The sequence below is a fragment of the Emys orbicularis genome, chromosome 10, assembly GCF_028017835.1.
Source record: "Emys orbicularis isolate rEmyOrb1 chromosome 10, rEmyOrb1.hap1, whole genome shotgun sequence".
NCBI lineage: Eukaryota > Metazoa > Chordata > Testudines > Emydidae > Emys > Emys orbicularis.
The window spans coordinates 40,059,063-40,079,284 of NC_088692.1; the positions used below are offsets into that span (position 1 = coordinate 40,059,063).

At 44.4% G+C, this 20,222-nt stretch overlaps 1 protein-coding gene across 1 annotated transcript in view; it reads right to left on the reverse strand.

The window, feature by feature from the left end:
- The window catches only part of IFT140 (intraflagellar transport 140), a 242,819-nt gene that overhangs the window by 4,153 nt on the left and 218,444 nt on the right, over positions 1 to 20,222 (reverse strand). The window contains 9 exon segments of the mRNA XM_065412296.1: positions 1,644 to 1,856; positions 2,227 to 2,433; positions 2,906 to 3,088; positions 4,816 to 4,944; positions 5,677 to 5,820; positions 5,912 to 6,044; positions 6,544 to 6,639; positions 7,813 to 8,003; positions 11,899 to 12,076. Coding sequence (XP_065268368.1) covers positions 1,644 to 1,856; positions 2,227 to 2,433; positions 2,906 to 3,088; positions 4,816 to 4,944; positions 5,677 to 5,820; positions 5,912 to 6,044; positions 6,544 to 6,639; positions 7,813 to 8,003; positions 11,899 to 12,076 — 1,474 coding nt within the window.

Sequence of the window (20,222 nt, forward strand, 5' to 3'; positions counted from 1 at the left end):
AGAAGGTGACCAGCCCTCTATGGAGAAAGAAGTGGTTCGGGACTATTTAGAAAAACTGGACGTGCACAAGTCCATGGGGCCGGATGCGCTGCATCCGAGGGTGCTAAAGGAGTTGGTGGATGAGATTGCAGAGCCATTAGCCATTATTTTTGAAAACTCATGGCGATCGGGGGAGGTCCCGGATGACTGGAAAAAGGCTAATGTAGTGCCCATCTTTAAAAAAGGGAAGGAGGAGGATCCGGGGAACTACAGGCCAGTCAGCCTCACCTCAGTCCCTGGAAAAATCATGGAGCAGGTCCTCAAGGAATCAATTATGAAACACTTAGAGGAGAGGAAAGTGATCAGGAACAGTCAGCATGGATTCACCAAGGGGAAGTCGTGCCTGACTAACCTAATTGCCTTCTATGATGAGATAACTGGCTCTGTGGATGAGGGGAAAGCAGTGGATGTGTTATTCCTTGACTTTAGCAAAGCTTTTGATACGGTCTCCCACAGTATTCTTGCCGCCAAGTTAAAGCAGTATGGGCTGGATGAATGGACTGTAAGGTGGATAGAAAGCTGGCTAGATCGTCAGGCTCAACGGGTAGTGATCAATGGCTCCATGTCTAGTTGGCAGCCGGTTTCAAGCGGAGTGCCCCAAGGGTCGGTCCTGGGGCCGGTTTTGTTTAATATCTTTATTAATGATCTGGAGGATGGTGTGGACTGCACTCTCAGCAAGTTTGCAGATGACACTAAACTAGGAGGCGTGGTAGATACACTAGAGGGTAGGGATCGGATACAGAGGGACCTAGACAAATTAGAGGATTGGGCCAAAAAAACCTGATGAGGTTCAACAAGGACAAGTGCAGAGTCCTGCACTTAGGACGGAAGAATCCCATGCACTGCTACAGACTAGGGACCGAATGGATAGGTAGCAGTTCTGCAGAAAAGGACCTAGGGGTCACAGTGGAGAAGAAGCTGGATATGAGTCAACAGTGTGCTCTTGTTGCCAAGAAGGCTAACGGCATTTTGGGCTGTATAAGTAGGGACATTGCCAGCAGATCGAGGAACGTGATCGTTCCCTTTATTCGACATTGGTGAGGCCTCATCTGGAGTACTGTGTCCAGTTTTGGGCCCCACACTACAAGAAGGATGTGGAAAAATTGGAAAGAGTCCAGCGGAGGGCAACAAAAATGATTAGGAGTCTGGAGCACATGACTTATGAGGAGAGGCTGAGGGAACTGGGATTGTTTAGTCTCCAGAAGAGAAGAATGAGGGGGGATTTGATAGCAGCCTTCAACTACCTGAAGGGGGGTTCCAAAGAGGATGGAGCTCGGCTGTTCTCAGTGGTGGCAGATGACAGAACAAGGAGCAATGGTCTCAAGTTGCAGTGGGGGAGGTCTAGGCTGGATATTAGGAAACACTATTTCACTAGGAGGGTGGTGAAGCACTGGAATGCGTTACCTAGGGAGGTGGTGGAGTCTCCTTCCTTGGAGGTTTTTAAGGTCCGGCTTGACAAAGCCCTGGCTGGGATGATTTAGTTGGGAATTGGTCCTGCTTTGAGCAGGGGGTTGGACTAGATGACCTCCTGAGGTCCCTTCCAACCCTGATATTCTATGATTCTGTCACAAACCAAACTCCTCTGAGAATGGACAGGGACATACCTGAGCACAGGCATCATAAAAGCCAGCTAAGAGGTCAAGGGCCTTTCCTTTGGTATAGAAGCTAATGATGTTCTTCATAATCTCTGGGTCCCTTCGCCAATCCAGTGACTGTAGGTAGTTGGCTGCCATGATATAAATCTCCCTCTGTCTGGAGACTCCAGCAAAAAACACTATTTTCTCCGTGTCGCCAGACTTCAGCAGTGCTCTCATTGCCTGCAAACGGGAGAACAATCATTGCTGTTAGCAATGTAGAAACATGAGGAAGCAAGCAACCAGGCAGAAACGGGTAGAAACTCCTTCTGGATACCCTTTCTACAAACTTAGGTACAATTCTTGGAACGTGAACAGGGAGATCTCATGCTGACAGAGGGGGCCTGCAGGGTTTGAGCTCTGAGAACAGGCAACTCCGGGTGGGCTGGCAAGTATTATTTAACATGAGTATTTTTGTCTTAAACCAACTCGTGGTATCCATGAGATTAGTCCCTCAAATCAATCATTTTACCTGCAGATTAGAAGTGTATTTTGGAGCTCCACACCTACAATGCCAAGGGGTTCAAACGTTAGTACTGTAGCTTCTCCTCACCTTCAGCTTGTTTCCTGCTTGAGTGTATTTCTTGGTTGCCATGTGGTAATTGCCTTGCCGCATGCAGCAATCGGCAACCTGTTCCAGCAGTTCTTTCCTAGACTCTTCAGAGAGCTCCTTTGAGTCCTTAGAGACAGTCATCTTCTCGGCCATCTCCTCTGTGATGGTCAGGTTCTGATTCAAGCAAAGCTGCAGGGCTTCATGGTACTGGTGAAGAGTGAGAGAGCAATGAACTGCTTCTAACTAAATGTTCTGCACCAGAAGGACCTCAACCACATTTAGCCGGCTAGAATTCAAGTCTACAACTTTTTAGCCTTTTCCAACTGTGTGAATGGGTGCATCTGAACTCTGCAAAGGCCAGATGATTAGGACTCAGACAAACTGTGCTGCAGAATCTTAACTTCAGAGATGTCCCTAAACCAAAACCCTGCAGCTGAAGACCCTGATCTTTGAGGCGACTCCGAATCTGAAAGACTAGGCTAGGCCGTAGCTATATCAGGGGCTGAGCCAAAACCCTGCATCAGGGAACTCTGAGAATTCAAAATCCAGATAGAAAGTCTGCAACTAGGGATTTGTTGCAGTGTGGGGAGGGCCCAGGATGCAACTCAGCTCACTCCTGAGCTCTGCTCTTCTACAGTCACATACTGTAGAGTTCCCAAGAACACTGCAAAGGCTTTACCTTTTTGGCTGCTAGCAGCAACTCCACGGCCTTCTCGTGCTGGGCGTGTTCAATGAAGAAGTCAGAGCAGCGTGCCAGCAGGGCTGGGTCTGACTTCTCATCCAGGTCCTCGGCAATCAGCTGCAGGGCACCAAACTGCTGTGTGGCAAAAGCCAGCTCTAGTGCTTTGGAAAAGTGTCCTGCCTGCAAAACCAGAGACAGCCCTTTAGTTTTTCCCTCTCTTGTACTGATTGCATACAGGTTTCAAGGCAACAAGCCATTAGGAAAGAGACACCAGATTTCTGCAGCAGAGCTCTGGCAAAATCAGCAGCTGCTGTGCCTCCAGTCCTTTCCTTCTTGATTAGCAGGCTCTGTATGAAGGTCTCCATTAGTTACTAAGGCCAATTAACCCAACCTGAGGTACAGAGAAACATACAGTAGCCCTTCCCAGCTGCCGTGACCTACATTCCTGCCATTCTGCTGCAGAGCTACCACACTATAAATTCAGAGAGTGGGGACCTACTGGCTGGCCAGAGACTCAGAGGATTCTCTGTATTCTGCCTCTAGTACAGCACTTGGTGCAGAACTTGTCTGCTCAACTTCAGCAGGCAGACAGAGGAAAGGAGGCTTGCACAGCTAAGTAGCAACCCCTATTAACTGATATATAAAAAGCACTGATTGCCTGTGCTGGGAGTCTTCTGCAGTGATGCAGCGCCTTCCCCACCAATATTGTCTTGTAGTGAATGCGGGCTGATTTATTGGCATTGGACAAATGCGGCTGGAGGCTACAAAGTACAAAGTGAGTTCATCTCCCAGACATCATCTGAAATGTGATGTATGTCACAAGTGAGGTGAAATAGGTGGACTCAATCAAGTCCCCTGGGAACACATATTGATATTACCAAAGCCATCACTCAGTTTGATACTGATTAAAGATTAAATATGATGAAATTTAATAAGGACAAATGCAAAGTACTCCACTTAGGAAGGAACAATCAGTTGCACAATACGAAATGGGAAATGACTGCCTAGGAAGGAGTACTGCAGAAATGGATCTGGGGGTCATAGAGGATCACAAGCTAAATATGAGTCAACAATGTAACACTGTTGCCCCCTCATCCCCCCCCCAAAAAAGCAAACATAATTTTGGCATGTATTAGCAGGAGTGTTGTAAGCAAGACACTGGAAGTCATTCTTCTGCTCAACTCCACTCTGATAAGGCCTCAACTGGAGTATTGTGTCCAGTTCTGGGTGCCTCATTTCAGGAAAGGTGGACAAATTGGAAAAAGTCAACAGCAACAAAAATGATTAAAGGTCAAGAAAACAACCCATGAGGGAAGATTGAAAAAATTGGGTTTGTTTAGGATGGAGAAAAGAAGACTGAGGGGGGGACATGATAACAGCTTTCAAGTACGTAAAAGGTTGTTACAAGGATGAGGGTGAAAAATTGTTCTTGTTAACCTCTGACAATAGGACAAGAATTAATGGGCTTAAATTGCAACAAGGGAGGTTTAGGGTGGACATTAGGAAAAACTTCCTATGGGGTAGTTAAGCACTGGAATAAATTGGCTAGGGAGGTTGTGAATTTCCATCATTGGAGGTTTTTAAGAAGAGGTTAGACAAACACCTGTCAGGGATGGTCTAGTTATTAGGTAGTCCTGCCTTGGTTGCAGGGGACTGGACTAGATGACCTCTTAAATCCCTTTCCATCCTACACTTTTATGATTCTATTATTAGAACAGCAAGTACTGCTGCAGGTCACTTTGAGGGGCATTTGCAGAGCTGTAGAGGGGGCCCAGGAATGGATTAACAAGGGGTGCTGCACATCAGGAATGGATGCAGATAATCAGGTATTCAGCTGATTTGGTAGCTGACCACTGTAGTGTCTTGGTCTCAATTGAAAGCTTTATACTTTGCTGAGTCAGAGTTACCTTGTGGTACAACATGACTGCTCTGTCCATTTGTTCCCCCTTCTCTTCATAATAGCAGGCTGCCTCTATCATGTCTTCTGGGGAACTCAGCAGAGCCAGATTCATCAGCTGGTCATCTAGATTGTTCTCCTACTCAAAAGTAAATAAATAAATTAATGGAGATATCCTATCTCCTAGAACTGGAAGGGACCTTGAAAGGTCATTGAGTCCAGCCCCCTGCCTTCACTAGCAGGACCAAGTACTGATTTTGCCCCTGATCCCTAAGTGGCCCCCCCAAGGATTGAACTCACAACCCTGGGTTTAGCAGGCCAATGCTCAAACCACTGAGCTATCCCTCCCCCCATCTTCTAGCAAATACTCTATCTATGATTACTTCCAGCACAGCAGACTTCATAGTTCCATTAATTACCTACCCTACAGTTTTATACTGCCACCCATCACCACTGTATCTGACCACCTTCCATATAAAATCTGTAGCAACAGCAAAGTCCCTAGTGAACTTCATGGAGTTTCTGGTCTTCCCTTTTGTGGGGTCAAAACTCTGCTTGGGGCAGGATTTTTGGTTTGTTTGTTGTTGATTTGTTTATTTCAGGAGAGGGTTTTTTGCGGGGAGGGGTACTTGGGCTCTAAAGGGGTGTCAGTATTGTGAGTGTCGCATTACAGACCCCTTCTCTCCTAGAAGGTGTGGGTAGAAACCAATATAATCAACTACACAGTTATATAAGCAAGCAGTATGTCATACTTTACATAAGGAGAAGGCCCACGCTAATCTCACAGGTTGGCTACATTTTCTGATGTACATGGCCTGAGAGATGCCATTGCTGGTGAGCTCTTTGCACTGAGGTGTACATGCTGTCGTACCTTACACAAGCGGATGGCATTGTTAAATGCCTGGGCCCTAGTGTAGAAGTGCACAGCCTGCTTGATTTCATCCTGGCTCTCGTACTGGCGGGCCAGGTGATAGGATGCTGCCCAGTTTCCTGTTTCATTCGCTATTTCAGCAGCCTGAAAAGAGAGCCAGACCCTTCACATCATGCCCAGATTAAACACAAGAATGTGGACACTCCTGGGAGCAGTGGGAAGCAGGCTGCCTTACCTTCTGGATGTTGCCCTGAAAGCAGTAAACACGGACCAGGGAGAAATAATCCTGAGCTAACTCATAGTATCTTAGTGCGGATTCCATATCTGACTGGCTCTCCAGATACTGTGCCCACCATTTCCACAAGCTCCTAGAAAAGAAACAAAATAAGTGATGATGATGGTAATTAATCATTGGAACACACTACCAGGGGAAGTGGTGGATTTTCTCTCTCTTGAAGTCTTCAAATCAAGACTGGCTACCATTCAAGAAGATGTGCTTTAGTCAAACACAAGTCTTGGAGCTCAATACAGGGGAAACTGGGTGAAAGTCTCTGGCCTGTGTTACTCAGCTCTCTCAGTCACAACTCTAGTAGCACTAGCTTGCCAACACAATACAGTGGGGCCCCTTCTAATGAACAAGATTCATGACCAAAGCAGACAAATGAACAAACTTCCAGCACTGCATGGTATAATGCATTAGCAAAAGTGTTCCCTACTAGCATGTTTCCTCTCTATTGAATTAACCTGGAAAATCTGAACGCCTGGCAGCAAAGTGTTAAAACAAGTAATCTCAAACCTGAAATTCCCCCCTCAGGATACCACTCCTTCACACACTTCAGGTAAGGAAGGATGTAACATGGCACTAACTTATCTTTCATCTTGTTGACATAGATCTCCAAGGCTTGTAAATCTTCAGAGAGCATCCTGGGCACCTCAAACCTATGTGTGTCCGATTTCTCATAGCTGTGTAGAAAAAGGGCACATTAGATGGTGGATATCAGTGCTTTGTGGCAAACCGCTCAACTGCTATGTTAATCCATTTTATTTTAGTTCTTTAGTCTCTAGAATTAACAACAATACTAATAATACTCTGTCCTTATACAGTGCTTTTCATCAACTGCAGGAACAGTGCTGGCCCCCGAGTGCCAATACGCCAAGGAAAAATAAAGGCCAAGGTGCTGCTGAGATAAGACCAAGGTGTGGCGATTACTGAGATAAAAATGGGTGCAGAAAAATCAAAAATCTTATTTGGGCCAAAGAGCCAACATGCACATCGAAGCCCCCAAAATACCTAGCACAGCTTGTACCAGGAATGATTGGGAGGCTGGGTAAGAGATGGTAAAGGATATTCAATACAGATCTTGTCTCCTCACCTCATACACAAGTCTTCATATTGCCTGCTCATCTCCACTGCAATTTCACTCTCTAACCCACAGTTGGAAGGTTGCTCCTTTAACTGTACTAACCCATCTATCTGCAACTTTCTCCCCTCCTTCCTTCCCGTTAACTGAATCACATTTTCTGCTCACATCGCCTCACACACAAAACCCTTCTTTACTCCTGAGCTAGAGCATGTTGTGACCTTACACAATAAGGGAACCATGCATAAAATAAAATTTAAACCAGTATGATGCATTCTAAAAACAACTTCCCCACCAACTTTCCCAGGATTTCAGCAGCCATTGAAAAGAATTCTGGGTGCCACATAAGCATCAGGTTCATAACACATGAGCCACAATGAATCCCTGGGGTGCCAGGTGGGTCTCTCCAACACAAGGGCTTATGCATACAACAAGGTGCAAAAGGGGAGGCTGGTCTAGTGGTTAAAAGCATAGGATTTGGAGACAGGAATCCAAGTTCTAGTCTTGACTCCACTGCAGACTTTCCATGTGAACTTGGGCAAGTCAGTTAACCTCTCTGTGTCTCAGTTTCCCCCATTGCCAGGTTTATTTCAATAATAGTTTGAGATCCTCAGATGAAAGGTGGCAGAAAAGGGGAAAAACTGGTTATCTGCCAGTAGCAGACAGCCCTACCAATTTTGTCTCTGCTGTCCACAGCAGTGTGCTAAAACTCAGGATTTCTTGTGTTCAGAACTAAGTTCTAGGTGCTCGGCCTTTTCTACAGGAAGCTGCTTACTAGTTGAGTGCAAGATTGCACTCTGCAGTAGCCTCCAGATGTTTGGCATAGTTGTAGTATGTGGTGCGCAGGTGAACCCGATCATGAGTCTCAGCTACTTCCATAGCTTTCTGCCACTGGTCAGAAGCCTGGTAGAACATGTTCAGGAGGTCGTAGCGCTTGCAATTCTTGTACAGCCGCTCTGCATCTTCCTGAAAGGAGAGCGAACAAACAGTGAAAAGTTATCTGGATTTGATGAGTACTTTACAGGGATTATATCTAAGCAGTAATGAGTGATAGCTTTCTGATTGCCTTCTATGATGAGATAACTGGCTCTGTGGATATGGGGAAAGCAGGGGATGTGATATATCTTGACTTTAGCAAAGCTTTTGATACGGTCTCCCACAGTATTCTTGCCAGCAAGTTTAAAAAGTATGGATTGGAAGAATCATAGAATATCAGAGTTGGAAGTCCAACCCCCTGCTCAAAACAGGACTAATCCCCAACTAAATGGACTATAAGGTGGATAGAAAGCTGGCTAGATCGTCGGGCTCAACGGATAGTGATCAACGGCTCGATGTCAAGTTGGCAGCCCCAGGAGTCGGTCCTGGGACCGGTTTTGTTCAACATCTTCATTAATGATCTGAATGATGGGATGGATTTCACCCTTAGCAAGTTCGCGGATGACACTACGCTGGGGGGAGAGGTGGATAGGGTCCAGAGTGACCTAGACAAATTGGAGGATTGGGCCAAAAGAAATCTGATGAGGTTCAACAAGGACAAGTGCAGAGTCCTGCACTTAGGATGGAAGAATCCCATGCACTGCTACAGGCTGGGGACCGATTGGCTAAGCAGCAATTCCGCAGAAAAGGACCTGGGGATTACAGTGGACAAGAAGCTGGATATGAGTCAACAGTGAGCTCTTGTTGACAAGAAGGCTAACGGCATATTGTGCTGCATTAGTAGGAGCACTGCCAGCAGATCAAGGGAAGTGATTATTCCCCTCTATTCGGCACTGGTGAGGCCACATCTGGAGTATTTCGTCCAGTTTTGGGGCCCCCATTACAAAAAGGATGTGAACAAATTGGAGAGAGTCCAGCAGAGGACAACCAAATGATTAGGGGTCTGGGGCACATGAATTACAAGGAGAGGCTGAGGCAACTGGGCTTATTTAGTCTCCAGAAGAGAAAAGTGAGGAGGGATTTGATAGCAGCCTTCAACTAACTGAAGGGGGGTTCCAAAGAGGATGGAGCTAGGCTGTTCTCAGTGCTGGCAGATGACAGAATAAGAAGCAATAGTCTCAAGTTGCAGTGGGGGAAGTCTAGGTTAAATATTAGGAAAAACTATTTCTCTAGGAGGGTTGTGAAGCACTGGAATGGGTTACTTAGGGAGGTGGTGGAATCTCCATCCTTAGAGGTTTTTAAGGCCCAGCTTGACAAAGCCCTAGCTGGGATGATTTAGTTGGTGTTGGTCCTGCTTTGAGCAGGGGGTTGGCCTAGATGACCTCCTGAGGTCTCTTCCAACCCTAATATTCTATGATAGGTAGTGCACTTCTGAGCAGTTAATTACTCCAGACCGTGGATTGCATTGCATAGTAAAAAGGATTAAGACAGAGGGATTTGAACCTACTAAATATACGTAGCCTGGAATATCAGCATTGTGACTGAGAAACTGGATGTTTATGTGAAAATAAAGAAAGCACTCAGATCACAGCATTTACTGGGTGATATTAACCAGGGGTGGGAGTGACATGAGCAGCCACCAGTCATAAAACTCTGATTGTGACACAACACTAAGCCATTTGATAATGGAGGTTATCAAATGGCTCATATTGGAGTTACTCGCTGGCATAACCATTCTGGGCTGCGGTAGGAGAGGCCCATTACCCCAGTTAAGGAGTTTGGGAGAGCTTTGCTAACTTTGTAGCTGTTTTCTCACCAACAAGGGTTCAGCACTTAGAGAACCCTCTCACTCCACATTAGGTCCCTGAGACACGGATTATGTTCTTAGATTATTAATGCAGACCAAAACCTGATGCCTTTACTTATGTCAAACTTCCACTGACTTCATTTAGAGTTAGAGCCTTAGGATTTGGCCCATGGTGACACAAGCAATAAACAAATTTAAAACTGCTATTTTTAATCTTTGAGATAGACTCCTGTGTCAAGGACTTTTCCTGCCCCACCCAACTGCTTTCCAGCTGAGCTCTGTGTACAGTAATGGAGATACACTGTGGCAGGACAGAAGGAGCAATTTCTGTTTCCTCCTGATTCCCATTTCTTTTCAGAGAAAAATAAACCCTAGATATGGAAGAGTCCTGTTAGTTCCTATTCTAGACCCTCTCCTTACTAATGTAGGATTGTTTTCTACAGAACATTTGCTACTGTTTTTCCCCAAAACTAGTTTTAAATATCCGAGCAAAAGGGGCTTTCCCCACTTCCATTGAGCCTAATAAATCTCACTGTCAAGAAGCTTTTTACAAATATCTAGCCTGAATTTTCCTAGTTACACCTTTATACCACCCAGAACAATTCCTCCACCATTCATACCCTTCAAATATTTGTAGGTTGTTAGCACATTCTGATCTTAGCCGAATTCTACATATTCAACTCTTTCAAATCTTCCTCTTGTATATGAATCCATTTCAGGGTCCTAACAATTTGAGTTGCTTTTCTCTGAACTTCCTCCTATTCATTAATATTTTTCTGGCAATGAGATGCTTAAATTTGAAAGCAATACTCCAGCTGCAGTTGCACCATGATGTGTAGACAGACCATGAAATCAAAGCTCCAAGATGTGGTGCCTCTAAAAACAGCGCCCAAAATTGCAATTTCGTATCTAATTCGTGATCTCCTATGAACCTTGGATTCTGTCAGCTGTGCTGCTTTCCAGCTTTCTACTCCCCACTGAGTATGATTTTCCTAGATGTATTAACTTGTATTTTTCCAAGATGTATCTTCTTTTCATTTTCTACCCATGTTTTTAACCTCTTGGACCCTTTATTATTTCTGCCCTCCCTGGTATTTGCAATGCTTCTCAATTTAGTATCATCTGTAAATTTTGTTAAAATGCTGTTTAGTCCTTCTTATACAGATCATTAATGGAGACATTAAATAGGAGCTAACCTGGTACCAGTACATGGCTGCTTATCATTACCCTTACTTTACAGTTCTCCAGCTAGTTTTCAGTCCACATGACAACGTGACTCTCAAAGCCAGTTTAGGTCCCAATTTTACTGGTGGAGTAAAGATACTATTCAAAGGGCTTGTCTAGACTCTCATAAAAGGTGTCCAAAGGGCAAGTTGTATTTTAACATGCCTTAGCGGGTGGAGGGTGAACTGTTGGCTACTCACTAGGTTTCTCCTCTACCACCTAACACGTGTTAAAATACAACTTGCCTTTTCTACACTCCAGTTTGAAAACGTGAGTTAAAATGTTTTAGCTAACCCATTTTAAGAAGACACCATTTATTTTAGCCTAGACAAGTTCAGAGTGATTAAGGACAGCAGAATCAAGCCCTAAGGTTTGTGAGACAGCATATCAAATGTTCCACAACAGTCCAAATATATATTACCTAAATAATGTTTTCCTCATCCAGTATTTTTAATGCTATATATGTTTTTTTTAAAAACAATCATGTTTGCCTGGGAAGATTCATTTGTTATAAACCTATCCTGCTTATGTCTCATTATTCTGTAATCTCTAGAGGTCTAATTCAGCCACTCTCACTCATATTGAGTAGTGCCCATAATGCTGACTGTAGAACAAGGTCCTACTCAAGGTGAGTAAGTGGCAGAACTGGGCCCTACATGTTTAGAAGGTGCACTCCACCCCTATTATTATTTGTTTCAGTATTTCAATAGTGGTAGAAGTTTGACTTGCAAGAAAATAACGGTCAGAATCGCCCCTCTTTACTTTTTAGAAAATTAGTATTGCATTTACTTTTCTCCAAGATTTTTGCACCCTACCCAGACTTTGCAAAAATACTTGTCATTAGTTACATTGTCTTCACATGCGAGGACGCATGCATATCTCACTCAGATTGCTGACTGAGTCTGGACTTTGCTTATTACTAGAAAATGGGCAAGTTGCCACAGTAAGCCCTACCAGCATGCCCAGCTGAACCGCCAACATGGCCACTCTGGCTTCCACCTCTGGTTCTTGTTCCGCCTCCCTTAATGCCTTAGCTCCTCTGGCATGACCCATGTTTCCGAGGCAAACTTTGGCAACATCCAGCCTCTGCGTCTTCACACACATGCGAGCCATATTCTCCCAGACTGCCTCACTACAAGAAATGAGAAGGCAAAGGGGATTTGTTATCCTGAAGAACCTCCCCACATGATAGAAATAGGGATGGGATTCGCTGGAGAAAAGCTTTCTCCAGTACAAGGACAGTCCTCAATGTATGCAGAGAATTTGAAAGAGGCAGTGAGAGGGGAAAGAAGCAGTCTGTTAGAACTTTTACACTTACTGTATATAGGCAAACAGATACACTATAAGAAGAGCTTGCACACACTTGCTGTGTGGGGACTAAGAGAAATAAAGATGGGCTTCAGACACAAAGATCAGGGCAAGAGCTGAGCTTTCACCAAGTTAAGGCCTTAAGGGGGTACTGAGAACTAGGATTTTGTTTCAGACTCATCTCTAAACAGAAGCAATTATATTTATTATGCAGCCTCTGGGTGGATTTGCATCATTTAAAATGTGAAAATTAATGATAATGCCTACAACTGGTAGCAATAGTCTCCAGCCAGGTACTGCCTATCATTTAAAAACAATCTACACAAAACTCAAGAAAACTCTTGGGTATGCAGATAAGCCTTGCCCTGTGATGTGAAGCTCAGTGAGCTGGGACTCTGGGGAATTGAATGCAGTTCTTGTGCTGAGGTCTTTGCACTGAAAATGCTCGGCTGCCAGTCTTCCACAGTTCAATCCAGTAGTCGCATATCAGCTAAACTCAATAGTCAGGATGATGCATAGGAAATATCTGACCAACTATTATGTCTTAATTTAAAACTCAGTCAGAAATCCCAAAGATGCACTAACAGCCAGCTCTGGAATGTTTTTCTTTCTTTTGATCCTGTGGTGCATAGAGTGAGAATTTCCCAATGCTAACACACTGATCTGAAAAGAGCCATTAGCACTATGAAATCTCTATAAAGCTATAGAAATGACAGTTTTTGCTAGATGCTATCCTCACATCCAGCATTGAAATTAAGGAATAAATACCAGGACACAAACATTTCATGGTAGATCTCATATTACACCTGAGGTTATTTAAAACAAAAAAACAAACAAAAATCCCAGGGATAAAATTGACTTTTGTTCAGTCTGTACAGCACCTAGCACAATGGGGTCCTGGTCCATGAGGGTTGCACCTGGGCACTACAGCAATACTCTCTATAAATACATCCAGGGGGAAAACACCAGGGAGGCGCCAGAGCTTTTTAAGCTAAAGGACAATGCTGGCACAAGAACAATTGGATATAAACTGGTCATGAACATATTCAGGATGGAAATTAGAAGAAGGTGTCTAACCATCAGAAGGGTGAGGTTCGAGAACAGCTTCCCAATAGGAGTTGTGGGGGCAAACAACTTATTAGCTTTAAGAGAGAACTGGACAAATTCATGAGTCTAGTTGTATGACAGGGTTGGTTGTGATGGTGGGGATGAGGTCCCTTCCAATTTATGTTTTATGTTCCTAAAGCTCAAGCTTCAGGGCTTCAGCTGGTCACCAGAAGGGGTCAAAAAAGGATCCCCCCACAGTGTATTCTGGGTTTTTTAATCATCTTCCTCTGAAGATCAGTGGTGACCATGGTTGGAGATGGGACACAGGACAGGGTGGTCCAGAGCTCTGAGGTGGAACCAAGAATTCTCTCTCTCATGCTTAGCTGGCTGGTTTTGGCTTACATGCTCAGGGTCGAACTGATCACGATCTGTGGGGTCAAGAAGGAATTCCCCCCAGGTCAGACTGGCAGTGACGTGGTGTTTTTTAGCCTTCCTCTGCAGTGTTTGGGTGCGGGTCACTTGCGGGATTATTTGGGTGTATCTCATTTAATCAATTCCCTGATATTGCAGGGGCCTTGGGCACTAGTGCACCTTAGTCCCTCCTATTTTCTGCCTGTGGCATAGAACAGTCTAGTCTCCTGCAAACTGTAATACTTTGATCTCATTTTGGTTGTTGGGTTTAGTGTGTGGGTGCTGGGTGGTGTTGGTGGACCATGGTATGCAGGAAATTAGACTAGATGATCTGGTGGCCCCTTCTGGACGTAAACTCTATAACTAATAACAGCAACAACTTAAAGTATAATCAATTTCAAAAAGATGAATTAAATGCAGGATCAAGTCCTGCACCTGCACCTCAGTCTCCTTTGCAGGTTTTGTGGTTTTACAATCACATTTTTCTATTTTAAAAAAATGTTTTTCTCTTCCCTCTTGCTGTGGGAAAGACACACACAAACAGGAGAAACTGACTAAACAGGAAACAGCAAAACAGACTAGACACAACATACCCTCAAACACACATAGTGGAAAACATTGGAAAAAAAACCACAGAAAAATGTTTTCCCCCTAATCTTTCCAATGGGAAGATTGTGTGTTACTTGTAACAACAACAACAGGTACAACATTTCTGTGCTGATGTCCTTTTAAATACAGGAGATACCTTTAAATCAGGCCTAGGATTTTAGAGAGAAAATTAAACAGAAAAAGATCAGAAATAATAAGTCACAGGCAAATTTTCCATGGTTCAGAGGTTTGGTTCAGTTAAAGTGCTAAAATGTTTGTTTAGATGCTTATACAAATTTCTTGCATCTGCATTGCCAGGACTGGACATGATGCAAAAACAGCTTCCTCTTGCATTACATTGACATGTCCAGACCCTGCCAGAACCCAAAAGGTGCATGAAAAAAAGAAAATTAATTGGGGGTAGGGGCGGGGGGAGAGAGACGAGTGAAAAGCCTTATAGAAGTTTCAGGGCCAGATCCTCAGCTACTGTAACTCAGTGTATCTCCACTGATCACAGCTATGCTGATTTACATCAGCTGAGGATCTGGCCCTCAATCAAGTTTTGGGAGATGGTTTGGGTATTTTACCTGAATGACTGTCAGCAACAAAAACTAAAACTAGCAACAGCTGAAGAAAATACTTAAAAAAACTAGGCTGCATTTGGGTATCATCTTTGTAACTCGTTTGGATAAACAAAAAGAACAAAGCACATAATCAATAAAAAATAAGCTATCAAGACAGGAACTAAAGACATGTGCATTAGTGTATTTCATTAAAGGAGAAATATACAAGTTCATGTGATTCATTTTATGAAGGCTGTAGGATGCTAACAGAAGCTGCCAATTGCTGCCTTAATCTGTCTAGTGGAACAAGACTACATGTTGGGGTTTGTCAGTCTGAAGACAGCATATCTTTGAAAGGGAATAAAGATTTTAAGAGTCTGACTTGCCCATGTCCCACAATGTACTTATATAGTCACTGAATTAAAAAAAACAGGAGAGTATTCAAGCAATCCTATTTAGAATCACAGATAGATCATGTTTCTGATTAACTCAGTCACTGTCATACTAACACCCCCTCACCCCTCCACTCCTTCATTTTCACACCATTTCAAGAATAAATTGATAGACTCTCTAGCAGTATGTCATTAAAGTGACATTAAGTAAGTAAAGTGGCTATTAAGGATTTAGTGACAATAAACACCACACTAACTCATGGTTTATATGAAGATATCCAGGATGCCATACATCGTCAGGTAATCAGGGGAACCCTTCAGGATCTCCTAAATACTCCCTCCCCCAGCATTGGACAGCTCAGCAGGAGGTGGATTGCACACACCAACTTCAGCACTGAAGTCAAATTTGGCTGGACATATCTGACCTTTGGAAATGTGTATTTTGGTTAAGTGGCATTTGGGTAATTGAAGATTGACTCTACTGACACAAGGAAATATTAACACCATTTGGGAAATTCATAACATTGCAATGGACATGCTAAGAGTGGGCCACAAACACGAGTCTGGATCTGTCTATGAACATAATGCCTACCCCCTTTGATCACAGTGCTCCCCACCCCCCTATCCCTCAGAATGACCGAGAGAATGTTTTGTCTAACTAATCTGAACCTCATCCATAAAAAGGAGTTCACATTTTCCTGGAAGAACTAAGACCTTTTTGTATTAACTGGGTTTAGATTCCATAGTGAAACCCTCTTCCAGCCCTATCCTAGAGTTGCAGCAGAGAGTGCTTCTTTCCTGACAGCACCTACCTCTCAACAAGAGCACTCTCCATGGTAGGGATTTATGCCTGTGTGCCTTCATGCTTCCTTGCTACAGCACTTCGTGGAAAATCAGCTTGCATTTTTATTTCCAGCAGCTAAACTCTGCACTCCATGCACCACACTCTGCCACAGACCATGAAAACTGCAACTAAGTCCTCATCCTGACATGTTTGTGGGCATCACATTTTTGGCATATAAGAAAATAAAAGGTTTTACTAACTTCCCTTGTATTTCACAGTTAACATCACCCCACATTTTAACCAGTTATGTTTGCCTAAAGGAATTGATCAACCAAAATACATCCACTCCCAATGCAGGTGATACACTTGTTGTTGTTGTTGTTTTTTGGCAAAAATTGCCTCATACATAAAAAATGGATATAAAGCATGGCATCTGAAAATCTGTATCAATATCTTACATCTAATAGTATCTCTTACCCCCAAAGGATCCCAAGTGTTTTGCAAAAATAAACTGATATACAAACTATACATAGGATTTCTTTATCTACCACTGAAATGCAGCTACATCTAGGTTGGAACACTGGAGCTGTTTAACAACACACAGAAACACAAACAAGTGTAGGTCAGTAAGTGAGAAATATTGTATTCATCTGAAACTGCAGGGGGAATTCAGGGAGGGATATTGTAACTCCCAGCATTGAAATATGGCCAGGACACTGGGATTAACCCTTCCAAAATTCTTGCAAACTGGCCATGGAATCTTTAATGATCCCAGATGGCCAATGTGACGGGTTTCCCCCGGGGTGCCACCTGGAACTGGGGTACCACTGAGCCCTCTGACCCACCAGCCTGGGCTCCCGTTCACACTGTACTGCTGTGACAAGTTGCAAAGCCCTCCAGCCTGCACTTTCACCAGCATTCACACAGGTAGGGACACACCTAGCTGCAGTTACATGCAGGCTCTCTAACCATCAGCTTCCCAGCCTAGGATCCCACAGCACTACCATCCTGCCCTGGTCAAATCTGGCCAGTATATGAGTTTAATACCTGGTCCGCCTCTCCCACAACGTGGGGAGAACAATGCACACTTGTGGTAACCAAGCAGAGATTTTCCCCAAGCATTCCAGTCAAAGATCACTGGTTTAGTTTAAAACAAAACAAGTTTATTAACTACAAAAGATGGATTTTAAGTGATAGCAAACAGATCAAAGCAGATTATCTAGCAAATAAACAAAAACGCAAACTAAGCTTAATATACTAAATAGATTGGTTATGAATAGCAGAGTCTCACCCTAACTGATGCTATAGTCAGACTGGTAGATTCTTGAGGCACCAGCTACACTTGCTTTGCAGCCTGGAATCCACAGGTGTTTCACACACAGGCTAGAAATCCCTTTAGCCTGGGTCCAGCACTTCCCCCAGTTCAGTCTTTGTTCCTCAGGTGTTTCCAGGTGTCTTCTTGTGTGGGGAGTGAAGAACCACAGATGATGTCACTTCCTGCCCTATATAGCTTTTGTATATGGTGGGAACCCTTTGTTCCAAAGCTTGGTTCCCAGACCAGTTTTTGGAAAAATACTGACATCCCAAGATAGGATCTTGTGGTCATATGCCCTTGTAGAGTCATAGCAGCCATCACTAACAGGCTGTCTGTAGCGTTCTCAGGAAGGCTCACCAGATTGTGGATAAGCTTCTCCTAAGGCCTATTGTTTTTCCTAATGGCCGGTTACCTTGAATAGGCCCTTCACCACCTACTATCTAGACTGAAAGCATCTTGTCTAATGGGCATTACACAGGTGTAACTACATTTGAAGTACAGATACATAGGCCTTGTCTACACTACCAAATTTTGTCACCAAAACTGCTCTTTGTCCACAAAACAGTGAGTGCGTACACACTGTGAAGCAATTTTTGTTGGGAAAAATGCCTGGTTTTGGTGACAAAATACATCCACCCTCAAGAGAGATTTATGTCTTTTTCCTCTACATTTTTGTCGACAAAGTGCCAGTGTAGACACCATGCTTCACTTCATCGCTTTAATTGGCCTCCAGGAGGTGTCCCACTACGCCCATCCTCACTGCTCTGGCCAGCAGTTTGAACTCCACTGCCCAGCAGCCAGGTAAACAACCATTCGCACCTCCCCCTTAGAAGCCCTGGGAATTTTTGAAATTCCATTTCCTGCTGGCTCATCGCATCTTCCCAGGTGACCATGGCGGGTTATTGCAGCAAACGCTCTCCCGCTTGGACCACTGCACAGTTGTTGGATCTGCTCAGTATATGGGGAGAGGAGGCTGTGCAGTCCCAGCTGCGCTTGAACCATAGGAATTGGGATACCTATGGGCACATTTCTCGAGGCTTCTGCGAAAAGGGCTATGATCGGGACACGCTGCAGTGCAGAGTGAAGATAAAGGAGCTGAGGCAGGTGTACCATAAGGCGAGGGAGGCAAACCATCACTCAGGTGCATCACCTAAGACCTGCCGGTTCTATAAGGAGCTGCATGCTATCCTCTGTGGCAACCCCACCTTCATCACCAAGAGCCTTGTGGATACTTTGGAGGGCACAGAGGTGGCGGAAAGAGGACCTAACCCAGAGGATGAAGTTACTGATGAAGAGGTGGAGTTATATGAGGATTTGCAGCTCCTGGCGGGGTCGCCCGGTGCGGCAGACAGCCAGGAACTGTTCTCCACTCCAGAGGTGTCTAACCAATCTCAGCAGTTGCTCTCCGGGGAGCAAGAAGTAGGAGATGAGACGCCTGGTAAGTGGCTGTGGCTTGTGTAGTGCAGAAGTGGGTTCAGGGCATAGAAATGTGGGAGGCTGGCTGAGTTTATGTGAGCTGGACATTTCCCTGTGTACTTAACCGGTACAGTGGAACAGAGTGTTGATGCACACCGAGATCTCATGGGAATCCTCCAGAGAGATCTCCAGGAAAGTTTCCTGGAGGTACTCAGTAATCCTCTGCCGAAGGTTCCATGGCAGAGCAGCTTTGTTCCTTCCCCCATTGTAGGAAACTTTCCTCGTCATTTGGCAATCACTTGTGCAGGGACCAAAGCGGCACATACACGAGCAGCATAGGGAGCAGGGCGGAAGCCACAAGTATGGAGTAGATGTACCCTCGTTTTCCTGCTTACCCTTAGCAGTGAGAAGTCTTCTAAAATGACCCCCGCCTGTGGAAAAGTGTAGGGGAATTTTAGAATTTGTTCCCTAGAATGCTGCACCACAACCCTTACAAAGAGTGTGTGCTCTTTTCCCCATGTGGAGCATTCTCCGCCCCCCCCCCCCCCCCAAACACTCACCATGCTTTGGGTGTTCGCAGAGATGTGTGCCTGGCTAGGGTCAGTGACAAAGCAATGACAATGTTGTAAAAGGTGTATTTAATTGAAATGTTTCAATGCTGTGCATGAATTTAACAATCCCGCTTCTGTACATTGTCCCGTGCTTCACCAGATGTAGCCTTCAGGAACACCCCACACACCATGGCCGCGTGTCTCCATCGGATAAGAAAGTGCCCAAGATGCAGCAGACATGTTCAGGGAGGTCCTGCAGTGTTCCAATGCAGAAAAAAGGGAATGCAAGGAGTACTGGGAAGCTGAACAGCAGCACAGAAAAGAGAATCCCGCGTTTGTTAAGGATGCAACTGAGCGGATGATTAAAGTAATGGAGGAGCAAACGTAGATGCTGAAGTCCTTAATAATGCTGCAGACTGAGCAGATCAGTGCTCGACCTCCACTGCAGCACATTCAGAACTCTTTTCCATGCCCCCCAAAACTCCGCTTGCACATTCCTTTCCACTTCCTGGGATTTCTTGGTTTCCCCTTCACTCCACCCCCCCGAACAAATTTCACAATGATGGCTGGACCTACACACAGTTGTGAAAGTCTGCCCTTTCCTGGTTCCTCCTTTCCCGCCAAGCATCTGTGTGTTTGTGTGTGCTGTTTCTTATGCAATAAAAGCAAAGTTTTATAATGGTAAATCATCTTTTTTTTTTTCTACAAAGTGAGATTGCAGGCTGTACCAATATATGAAAAGGCATATAACTTACTAGAATATAAGGCTCCAAATGTCATCATTGCCCCCTAGGAAAACTACAGGTAATGTAACACTGAAGCACTTCTGACAGAGATATGTTACTGGTGCTCATTGTCAAAGTGCTGCCTCAAAGCCTCCCTGATTCGAATAGCCCCACTCTG